We start from the raw sequence: 12,704 nt of genomic DNA on the forward strand, positions 1-12,704 counted from the left end.
TAATGTCAATAAAAATTATACATTCGGCCAAAAAGCTTAAAAATATAAAACAAGGTTCCCCGTAAGTTTTTATTATTGGTACTTAAACCAATATTAGCGACTTCGCACAATACTGAAATCGCCTTCCTCCATCACGAATCACATACGACTATCTTTTTGTCACGCAAAAGGCAAAGTAGGTGATGTAGAGATCTATGCAACTATCAGACTATTCTACAAAAACAATTTCATGAAAAAAAAAATGTTTACGCTATATGCAAGGATGTTATGATAATATGAACTATGAATATGAGACGCGTTTAGATGTAACGAAAAATGTGTCTGGTAAGGATAGTGGTATAGATTTTAGTGTCTGCCGACTGGTTGTTAATCCCTAATGGGATTTCCAGTTTACCGCCTAGCACTATGAAGATTTCCACTTAACAGCCCAATTAATGGATGGAAAAAGGTTGCTTCTAACTCTTCAACCGTCATCAAAAACTTTCGGAGCAAAATAAAAATATTAACGATGAATAAGCACAATTTTTTTTACAAGCATTTAAAGTTCAAATTTTGACAAAACCACAGTTAATTTATTGTTAAAAGTGTATAAAAAAAAATTTGGAACATCTAAGGCTTGACAATTTAATACATGGCCTTTATTATACTAGCTTAAACTAGCTTAAGCAGAAGCTCTATCCTTTGTATATTATATCTGAGTTCTATTAGATAGTATCTAAAGCCGTAGTCTATTAATGACTATTATAATCTGAGACCGTGATCCATGATCCACGATTTACGATAGTATCATGGACATAAAACCATAAAACAATTAAAATAACAATAAAATATAATATAATAGAATATTAGAACCTAATTTATATTTTATATATCTATTATACTATCACTGTGGCTATGGATAGTACTATATTATGTCTACATAACGGTTTAAGATATATAAAAGTGTGTTACTGTATTTATGTATATCTTGAACCGTAGTCTAAATGGTTCTATCTAAGTAGCTACGAATTGTGGAATAAAAATCCCCGACCCTAGGAAAAAAATCCACAGACTACAATATAACTCACAAACACATGCAAATTACTGAAAAAATATTTTTTTAAACGCTAATTATTGTAATAACTAATTACCATCATTATTAATATTTATAACAAATATATAAGTACTAGTAATATTGTGTTTTTATTCGAAATATTTGTGTAATATGTTTCGTAACTTTGAGTATCTAAATCCATTAGCTATTGTTTGATAGTTATTCTAATTTTTATTTTACAAGATATTAAATATTTCTTCTATACAAAGTGAAACTAGTTAAAAACGCTTCCTAATAATATAGTTTTTACATAATGCATTCTCGTCGAAGTATTATAAGAAACGTAATATTTTAAATATTCAGACGTTTTAAGTATATATTATTACTACACTATGAGTACATATTTGTAATTAAATATTAATAATGTTGATAATTAGAGTTGTGAAAAATATTTGTTCAATAATTTGCATGTGTTTGTCGGTAATATATTAGTCAGGTGATTTTTTTCCGGGGTTGTTCGCCGGAGGACTTGTATTCCGATTACCCCCAATAACACGGTAACACGGTTAAATGTGTGGTAACTTAACTTAACCAACCAATCACAACAAAGGATTTGTATGCACGTACACACGTACGTGTATAGTGGAAACCACGATTTAAGATATACCTTAAATCGTGGTGGAAACCCGCCTTCATAAAAACTGGAATGATATCACAGAATAGGGCAATAGGCATACCCATGATAGACCTTATACCCATGAACTAAGATATCTTAGTTCATGCTAATACCACCATGTAGAGAAGACATCTCCTGTGTTACCGTAGGGATACGTAAACCCACACAGCAGACCTAGTGTCTATTCTATATTGTTCTGTGCTTATGCCTTAGGGCATAGACCACAGATATAAAAATATATAAATTTTTTTATATATCTGTGGCATAGACGGAGCTGCATCTAGCCATCTAGGAGTCCTACGGCATAGAGTATTATTACTTATTATTATTACTCTATGTCCTACGGTCTTAGATTAGTATCACCTATGATTCTGTGATGATATCGTCCGGTATCTCATAGTCGGATAATCTCAAGGCTCTGGTAACTTACTGGTAACCACGACGGCACGGCCGGCTAAACCGTTGCTATGTTCATGCCCGTCAAACAAAAACAAACGCGTTCCGCCATTTTGTGCGCTTCATGCCTTCATACTTCATAAGAGAACGAGGCGGCGTTTCGTTGTACGTCTGATCTCCCAGCGTCCGTACTTCGTACTCGGTAGTCAGTAGTCAATTTCAAATCATTATTAAAACACAGCGTAGTGTACTCGTGTGTTATACAACGTTGAACCGGTCACCATCGAAGAAGTACCTACGTGAGCTCATCGATCGTGTAGCTGTCTGTTAACAATATATTCTACAGGGATTATGTGTTGTTGACGTTAAGACGTGCGACACAGTTGCCCTTTTTAAAATATAATTTCATCACAGTCGTTATCGAAAACCGTCAAGCTGTCGACTAACGCGGTATCGGAAATGGCGTTGAGCACAACGGCCAGCCAACCGGTACAGAATAACGTCCAATCGTCTCCGGGATCCGGATGGCCCAGGCGCACTGCACCAGTCAAGTCGTCTACGTGCCCGTCGCTCAACAGACATATAAATTTGTTAGTATATATTCGTTAGCTAGGATAATTCCGAGACAACTTTCCGGTGCTCCAGAGGGAATTCTATCCTTTTTTCTTTACTAATTATAGTAGTCATCAATTGAACATTAGAAAACTATTGTGTGTTAAATTAGTTTGTAGTTTAACTACAGGATAATGATAGCCTATAATAACTATATAATGACTAGTATGATTGCGATTAGGCATACTTATAACATAATAAAATAGAATGAAAACATTTGTTCTTGGTTTTGTTGGGTGTTTGTGTGGGTATTTGTCTATTGAATAATAGTAGATCAAATTCAAAATTAAAGCAACTGTTTTTTTAAATTGTATCATAACTGTGATAATTCATTTTTAGCTTCTTACTAAAAACAATTTGAGTGGGTTTAAAAACTTTATGCTTAATAATCAATATTTCTTTTGTTTTAGGTATCCTCTATCAAATTATAAATTTGGTACAAAAGAACCTTTATTTGAAAAAGATCCTTCAGTACCAGCTAGATTTCAACGAATGCGTGATGAATTTGAAAAAATTGGCATGCGCCGTAGTGTTGAAGGCGTTTTAATAGTTCATAAACACGGGTTGCCACATGTTTTATTATTGCAGTTGGGCACAACATTTTTTAAATTGTAAGATTAAATGAATATTTTAATTAATTACAATTATGACATAGCCAAATGACAAGAAACAAAAATATATATCATTAATATATTTCAATACTTGACAATATTTATAGAATTTATAATAATCTTTTTTTAGGCCTGGTGGAGAACTAAATCCAGCAGAAGATGAGGTTGAAGGACTTAAGCGATTACTAACCGAAGTAACTTCATATTTCCTTATTATTAATTGTTTATACTTCAAAACATTTGAAAATATTTTTATTGCATTTACTTTTGTCAGACTTTAGGCAGACAAGATGGTGTTCAGCCAGAATGGACTGTTGAAGATACTATTGGCAATTGGTGGCGGCCCAACTTTGAACCTCCGACTTATCCATATATACCACCACACATAACTAAACCCAAGGAACATAAAAGACTTTTCTTAGTTCAGCTACCTGATAAAGGTAAGATAAATTAATAGTGAATCTTAGTCCCAAGATTTGTGAGTATAAGCCTAATGAGATATTATTTTATCAATTAGTAATTTCTAAGAATACAATTATTATGAGGGTTATTCTTTTTTTTCCTAAGGTTTAATTTCTAAATTTATTATTTTATGTTTTGGGTCATAGTTGACATGCTCTGAAGTTAAATTTGAGTATTTTCTATTTTTAACTTACGTGTATATTACATCACCTAAGACCTGTGTTAAATTACATTATATTATTTTATATTTCACAGTTTGCAATGGCAACATGATTTGCTGGTTCAGAAAGGATCATCCTGGTTGATTGTAAAACATCACATACAAGAAATGTATTTTTTTTTATGAAAATTGTCTAGGAAAATTCATGATAGGGATTCCTTATAAGATTATTGTTCTAATCACTGTTGTGTATTTTACATCTGATTTTAAATCGGCTGAAACTAAATACCTAAGGAAGGGGTTTTAACTAATGTTAATATGATAGTAAAATAACTTATGCACTTTCAGAATGGGATTGAGTGCATTGTACATGTAATTTCTATTATAACTAATAATTATATTCTTGGGGATAAAAATTTTTTTCTTATTTACAAGGTGTCATAAATCCTTTATAAAATTCCGTAAAATATGAAGATTTGTTTAAATCACCCCATAACACCAATTTCCAGATTTTTATTCACAAGAATCAAAGTAACTAATCTTCTATGCGCAAAGAATATTGAATGTTACTTTTTACAATTTTAAAGGTCATTTAGGGTTTATAATAATTTGGTGTAAATCTTAAGTTAAATTTGATGTTGACACTCTGTAATATTTATTTTTGTATTCAAATCAAACTTGGTGGGATGACTTTATTTGAGTTTTGTTAACATCTCTTTGTTTATAGGTTGTATAAATTAAAATATTTAAGTATTCACTATTTTCATTTTCTGAAATTTTATTATGAGAATGCGATAAACTGATTTGTTGTATTATATGTAAACCATAACAAATTTACACTTTGCGTAATAAAAACTTTAGGGTTTAGGTTAATACTTAATAGAATGATATACCAAATATTTAATTTAAGAACAAACATCATCATGTTCTGTCACCACTTTTTTTGTAATATCTTAATTCTAAATTATGATATTTGTGTCAAGAAAATGTGGTTCTTTATTTATATTGTGTTCAGAATTAAAATATATACAGAACTAAAAAACTGTAATACAAATGATTTCTTTATGATGATATTAATCTAAACCCTACAGATTTGTTGAAATGAAACATTTAAATTGATATGATTTACACTTATTCATAAACCACAAGAATGTCATGTCTTTTTGAATGTACAGTTATAATATTCAATTTAGAATATTAAGAATTGCATGTTATTAGATTCTGACAGAAAGCAAAACTAACAACTATGTTTACTGTGTATCTCGTTTTGTTTTAGTAGTTAAATTATTATTTTTGTTGCAATAATACTATTTATATTATGTTCTAATTTCCCTTTATGAGCTATATGTTAAAATGGTTAATAATTAATAAATAAAGAGTAGTGTAATAATATGTATTAATTATTAAAACAAAAATTAATATGTATATTAATTGATATCGGTGTAGTAATAATTGATTGGGGGTTTATTTTGTCAATACATTATTTTAAAATATCTAATTATGTGTACACGATTTGTAATGTTTTAAATAAAATTATTACATTTAAGATTATTTATCAAATCAACTATTTTTCAATTTAAATATTTAATGAGACCATTGAAAATTAAAATTGTCCTTAAAGTATTAAAAAAAAGTATTTATTTATAAACATTTTTACTTAGCCGTTGTTGGCATATATGTTTGTTAAAAATAATGTCAAGTGATTTTTTAAATATAGTAATTTCGTCGGCAGTTAAAATAATGTTGTATTAATTCCAATGTTGTATTTGTAAGCATTTCAAAAAATTCCATTTAAATTTTAAAAATACAATTTAAGAACTATTGTACAAAGTTGTCATTCAACATCTGCTTATCCTTAAATTTTATTATGTGCATTTGTTCTATACAGATGTTTTTAAATGAACATTAAAATCAATTGTAAAATTATATATAGGTGTAAATTGTTACTCTTTTTAATTGAAATATACTATTTTATGTATTAAATTTATTGATTCATTTGTAAATTCAATAACATAATGTAATCAAACTTTCTGTTTATAAATTGTGTGGTAATTTGATTGTTCTTTAGCATTGTTTGCTGTGCCGAAAAATTACAAATTGGTGGCAGCCCCTTTGTTTGAGCTGTTTGATAACGCTCAAGGATATGGATCTATTATTTCCTCATTGCCTCAAGCACTTGGAAGGTAATATTATTGATTGTTTCATGTATTTAATACTATTAATAATTTTACTATTTTTACTAACATATATAATTTTTTTTCAGATTCAACTTCATTTATATGTAATTTAGAACTTAGCTGTAGGATATTTTAAACATTTGCTGCCCATCAATCGTTGAACAGATTTTTCTACGATTTAATGTAATTGTAAAGTAGATTTATTATCAGTAAATTGTATTGAATTGAGAAATTGTCTGACCATTTGAAACTATTACATACTATCGTCACCATTTTATGAAATATTATATTTACATATATACACCTAATGTTTTAAATTATTGTTGTGGGTTTGTAAGTGATTTATAGCCATTGATTTTTGTAAATTACCCAATTACCCAATTAATCACAGTTTGATACTGTATTAGAATTTTAAATATCTATCTTAATTTTATTTTCATTATCGTTGGTTGAATAAATACATCGAATCAAATTCTCTGTACTGTTTTATAATAATTTGTGTTACAGATTAACTGGTTATTATTGTTCTATAATAAAATTAATATTACACATCAAAATTGCTGTGCCGGTATTTTAATAGATAAACACTTGTTTTTTTTCCGTTTTATTTATTAATACAATATTCATTGATCTTATAGTTTCAAACTTTGTGATTAAATGACTTGACAAATTAATTTATTATTTTCAACATAGCATTTCTTCTTCTTATACTGACTGCCCTAGTTAGACCCATGGTCCTACCTGAAAATTCCTGGCCTGATCTTAAACATAATATTTTGGTTTTGTATCATAATTTAAAAAAAAATTTAATTGTTTACTTAGGTACTAAAAAATATGTAACTAACATAAATATACTACTATATTTTAAACAATTATACTATCTACAACCTACTTTTATTTATAATTAATTATATTACCTAAGATAATGGTCCTTCGTATTATATAGGATATTAATATATATTTGAAAGATGTATAATGTGTATTTACAGGGATTAACTAATCATGCTAACCCCCTTTTTCTTCAATAACGTTGTCATTCAAAATTCTTAGAAATGGTTTTGTCCATAAGTCAACTTTTTGTACAAATGATATTCTATGATGATGGGTGTGGAAACTAGGTATAGATATGGTGGTTTGAAAAGTTTAATTAATAATGATATATCAATATTTATAGTTTTTGTATAAATGGTCCAAAACCAAAGTAATAACTGAGATAAATGTCTCATATAAGTAAATTTACATAATCCAAAAATCTAAAAATATTTGAATGAATAAATTATTTAAGGAAAAGTGGGGGTGAGCATGTTCGGGTTAATCACTCTGTATAAGTTATTTTCAAAATTAACCTTCACTGTAATCGTCTTATATTATTTACTTGTGCAGTAGTGCGATTAGTGTGTATTGACGTAATGTTGATTTTCTGTATTGCCTGTAATCTGTATTATTTTTTTTATACGTCTGTACCTTATACTGTGTATATTGTGTTTTATTTTGTCTAAAAAAATATGTCAAACAGAAATAACATAACCGATTTCTTCATTCATTCAAAAAAAGTTATCATAATAAGCTCATATTAAGGCCCAGTGCTAAAATTTTATTTCTGTGGTCCAACCCTATAATATTTAACTTTCATAATATTGTTGGCCTCCTACTGGCCTTACTTCCTGGCTCCACGCCACTGCACCATTTATAACTGTATAACTCTAAATTTAAAACAATAAAATAATTCAAACTTCAATATAAAATAAAATAATATCACTGAGTATAATGGGTTTCGAAAAATATTTGTTTTTCTAATTTTGCTCCAACAATCCGATGACGACGAATGTGATTGCTTCACTATCGTTACTTTTTATTATTTCTTGATTGTGATTTTTCTTGTGTACCAATTTGTTATGACCAGAATATTGCAGGACCCTAAATCTAACATTTTTAATTAGGTACCAAAATATGCCATATAATATGTGAGTACGCGAAAAATATGAATACAATTTCAATTATTTACATACCAAATTTGTATGTTTAAATATTATAAAAATGTATTTTAAATTAATACATTTTTTATGTATTATTTATGATTAAAATGAACAACAATATGCAATGCCAGTTTCAAGCGCACCGAGTGGTGAGTCGATTAGATGGGTATGCGGATAACTGACTGACATAGCAAAAGTGATTATGGTTATAATATATATATTATATAATATTATTATTATTATATATTATTATATAAAGTTTAGGCCGTAATCGATTATTCGATTAGTTATCTCTTATTAATACTATATTTAAATTTTATTTTGATTCTTCTACTTGACAAAATATTATTTTAAACCTTTTTTTTCTCTTCAATATGCATTACATTATGAATTTCATAGAAGTATACAAAAAAATTTCGGTAGAAACCACAATTTTGTATGATTCGTAATGATTATTGACAAAAATCCAAAAATGTATCAAAGAAAAAAAATATGCTATTGCATGAAAATCCGCACTCTTCTAATAAGCTATACTTATGTTATACGTTTCATTAACATATTTTATTCTATTATGGGGAAAAACATTTTTTACAAATATTAAGTTTTGAGCAAAACGTACTGTAACCTAACCTGCTAACCATACAGTGGCTTCCATTACTTGTCGTTAAACTGTGTCATAATTAATATTTCCATAAATAATAACATGAAATTTATTGTATTTGCCTGTTTAAATAACTATTTCTTTTACCTCAATAGATTTAACTTTTTTATATAGGCACTCGCGCTATAAGTAACTACTGTATACAATTTTTGTTTTTTAATACTGAATATTTAAAATGTTTCTTAATATGTTTTTCGAAAGTTCAAAATAGCCCATTTGTAAATGTAAGTTTCCGGTAGACATTTTTTTAAATTTTTAATACTTAGATATAAAAAGAAATTTTTTTATGAATTTCTGACTAAATATATTTTTCTAATTTTCTTGAATTTTACGAATTTTGTCAGAATTCTAAATTTAGACGTTCTTAAAAAATTACTGTGGATTTACGCTCCATTTTTTTTCAAATTTCTATTGACAACTCACTTAGGAAACGAGTATTACAAATACAAGTTTTTTGACAGAGTGAAAATTCTTTTATCGACTTTAGCTTACAAAAAAAATAATAATCGAACATTGCTACGCTTATAAATAGTTCAACACAAATCAAAATATTGATATGAACATTTTATGGTGTATAGAAAATGCTTACAAAAATATTCAGTGAATATTTTACGTATCAACGGTCATATTTGTTAGAGTTACATACTCTAAAAACCAAAATCGATTTTTTCGAAAAATGGTTTTGCGTAGAAATTCCCGTTTTCCTTAATTTTTTGTTTGTTTTTCCTGTTGCTTTTGAAAACTATTGGAAATTTTTAATTTTTACCTTCCGATTGCACCAACTAGATTCACTTTCCAACCAGAAAAGTTGTTGTTGAAGAAAATCGAAGAACTTTTACTGCAAGAAACCGGGATGACAGAAAAAAAAATTTATATAAAAACACACATCATTGTAAAATCAATATACATTCATATTTTCGTTCAGAATCCAAAATAATTTACAATTTATCGGGATTTTGTCAGGACCTTTAAATATAGGTATGTATGAACAAGCGGGAAAGTGGTAACGCTCTGCTGTACAGTATACTTTTAGTTTAGGTGTCTAGAAAGTCACTGTAATGGATGTGTTAAATTTGAATTCAATGATATGAAACCATTGTATAGGTACGAAAAACGATTTTGAGCAGATGGCTTGTTAGCCTGTAATATTACCAAGTTTATTTTACGATATTATTGTGGTAAGATAATTAAATTTATTATTAGGTAAATTTAATTAATTTTGGCCGGAAAAATTGCATTTTAAAAAGTCATTGTGTGTATAAAATAAAATAATATACTCAAAAAGTGTCTTATACACTATACACAAGAATAATCTTTCTAAGTTACAACAAAATAACTAAAACTGTTGTTCTTGGTTGTAATATATAATTTCTTCCAAATTTGTAATTTAAATAAATAAAACAAATAACTGTTCGTATATTTTATAAATTTTTTGGTTACAGTATGAACTATTTATGAGAATTTTTTATGAAATTTTCAATCCTAAGATAAAAAACATTGAATATTTTAGAATCTTAAAACTATAAAATAATTTGAAAATGTTCGAGGTTTTGATAAATGATGTCAAAATTCGAACTTTAAATACTTAGGTATACTAAAATATATGGATAATTAATGTTTCTCAACTACTGTTATGACTACTTATGACTTGTGAGAAACCTTGTATTAAATTTTCAAGCATTTCATTTCTAGAAAAAAAAATTTTAAATTCTATCGTAGAAGGAAAATCATAAAATGAACATTAGGCCAAAATCAAGTACCAATAGGATTATAAGTTTTTTAACAACTAAATACGTAAATTGTTGCATGAGAATTTATTAATTTATGGATACATATATAAAGTCTAACTCATTTTTATTAAATATAGGAAAACTGAGGGATTTCTTGTATATTTTTCAAGCTTAGATATAAATGGAACATTTTCTATGAATTACTAAATTGAAATAATTTACTAATTTTGTTTTTTTACGAGCTTTTTAAGAATTAACTTTAGACTCTTATGAAAATGTATTGACAATGTACTCTAATTTGTTCTATAAATTTTCCATTGTTGAGGAAAGTGCAGGTAAACATTTTCAAATTTTTGGCCCAGTTAAATTTTTTTATCGACAAAAATTAAAAAAAAAAATTAATACCCAACATTTTCTTATGCCTATTAAAAAGAGTTGCAATATTTTAAAAACTGTATGGTACATAATAATTTCTAAAATAAACATTCAGCGAAAATTTCATGTATCTACGATTATTTTTTTCATTAAAAAGTAAAATCTAAGTTTTTCCTTAATTTTTTTGTTTGTTTCTCCTGACGCGTTTAAAACTATTCTGAATTTTTTTGGATTTTTTCAGCCAAATTTGATTTAAAAGTTTTTCCTCTACCTTGTTTTAAAGACAATTTTTATAAAATGTACTACTTCAGCACTTTTAGAACCAAGGTTAGGATGAACTTAAAATGTTAGTTCTTATCTTATTTTACAACTAGCTGTGGACTAAGAATCCATAAACTATTTGAATTTACATAACCAATATAATAATAATGTACACAGTTACATAATAAGGTAGCTTGACTTGCAGATCGCCTGGGCCGCCGATATATGGCTCAAAAGATGTATAAATATATCAAATATGGTCCAGGACTCGAAGAAGGTTCCGGCCAGGTCTAAACTATAAGATCTATGGTCACACTATATTCTTAAATATAACCAACAAAATGCATTATGTCAATACAGATTTTTTATTACACTTACTAAGATAATAATAGATGAACACATAATATTAAATTTATCATAAATAATAAATAAGACTGATGTGTTACTGAATGTCATTATGAAGTAAATCTAATGTTTTTTAACTTCTAAAAATAATAGTGGTAGTCTTGCAGTTTAATGAAATTATATTCACAAAATAATACAAACAATTGTAAACATACATTTAAGTATAATACATAAATATATATATAATTATATATTAATTGTTATGATAAAAATACAATGATATTGTCGTTGACCAATTTTAATAATATTAAATAGCTACAGTACAATGTTTATCAATTACAATAAGTTAATAATTAAAATGTATATAAACATATTTTGCATTAATAAATAAATTATACAGATTGAACGTTCAAGAAATTATTGTCCTTGTTTTTTTAATGTTCACAGTCTCGTACTTAGTTTATTAGAAGAATATTTTTTATACAATGATAATAATGTAACATCTTCATTGTAATTAATCATTCAGTTTGTGTACAATCAATAAATTATAAACATAAACATTTGTTCAAGTTGCAACTTTCCCATTTATAACAAGAAGATTCTAATTCAAAATCCACAATCTATATATATATAATGTTATAATTACAAAACAAGTTTTAACAATTCTAGCTAAGTGTAATAAGTTGTAACATCTATATGTCTTTTGAACACCAAGTTAACATCTAATGACATAAAATACAACTTAATAATAATGTAGAAGTAGTAGTTACCATATAGAATTATTAAAAATATATTATATATTAATTTATAAGACAATCTAAAGGCATTTATTAAAAACAATTTTATTTCCATGTCAAAATACACTTCCTTTTTCTTTCATAAAATAAATTGTTGTTTTTAATCATATTATCTCTATTTAATACATTTCGTATTTGTTTAGTCAACCGGCAACATTAAATATAACTCATTTAATATATACATTTTATTCACTTGTGCAAAATACAAAAAGTATGGAATGTATTACGTCTTATATTTAAAGAGAGCATTCAGTTACATAATGATGGCGTCCGAAAAAAAATGTTTTTTCTCTAACAAACAACATTTAAAATACACAATAAAACTCATTATTTACAATTCATCAAAATGACTATGAAATCATTTTAATTAAAACAAAAACAAATTAGTTAACATTCTTATTACTTTGATACCTACTTATATTTTTTAATTTA

At 27.0% G+C, this 12,704-nt stretch overlaps 1 protein-coding gene across 2 annotated transcripts; it reads left to right on the forward strand.

Annotated features, from left to right (window-relative positions):
• The first annotated feature begins 2,190 nt into the window (after positions 1-2,190).
• LOC111040998 (cleavage and polyadenylation specificity factor subunit 5) lies at positions 2,191-7,654 on the forward strand. 2 transcript variants are annotated; one of them, XM_022325125.1, is made up of 6 exons: positions 2,193-2,695; positions 3,128-3,328; positions 3,459-3,522; positions 3,603-3,768; positions 6,019-6,133; positions 6,214-7,654. In XM_022325125.1, the coding sequence occupies exons 1-6, from the start codon at positions 2,565-2,567 to the stop codon at positions 6,233-6,235; spliced, it is 699 nt and encodes a 232-aa protein (XP_022180817.1). In that variant the 5' UTR covers positions 2,193-2,564; the 3' UTR covers positions 6,236-7,654. The 2 variants fall into 2 exon arrangements, with proteins under 2 accessions (XP_022180818.1, XP_022180817.1); XM_022325126.1 differs by lacking the exons at positions 6,019-6,133; positions 6,214-7,654 and adding an exon at positions 4,046-4,832 and having other exon boundaries at positions 2,191-2,695.
• The last annotated feature ends 5,050 nt before the right edge of the window (positions 7,655-12,704 follow it).

This window comes from Myzus persicae, unplaced genomic scaffold, assembly GCF_001856785.1.
Source record: "Myzus persicae strain clone G006 unplaced genomic scaffold, MPER_G0061.0, whole genome shotgun sequence".
Taxonomy (NCBI): domain Eukaryota; kingdom Metazoa; phylum Arthropoda; class Insecta; order Hemiptera; family Aphididae; genus Myzus; species Myzus persicae.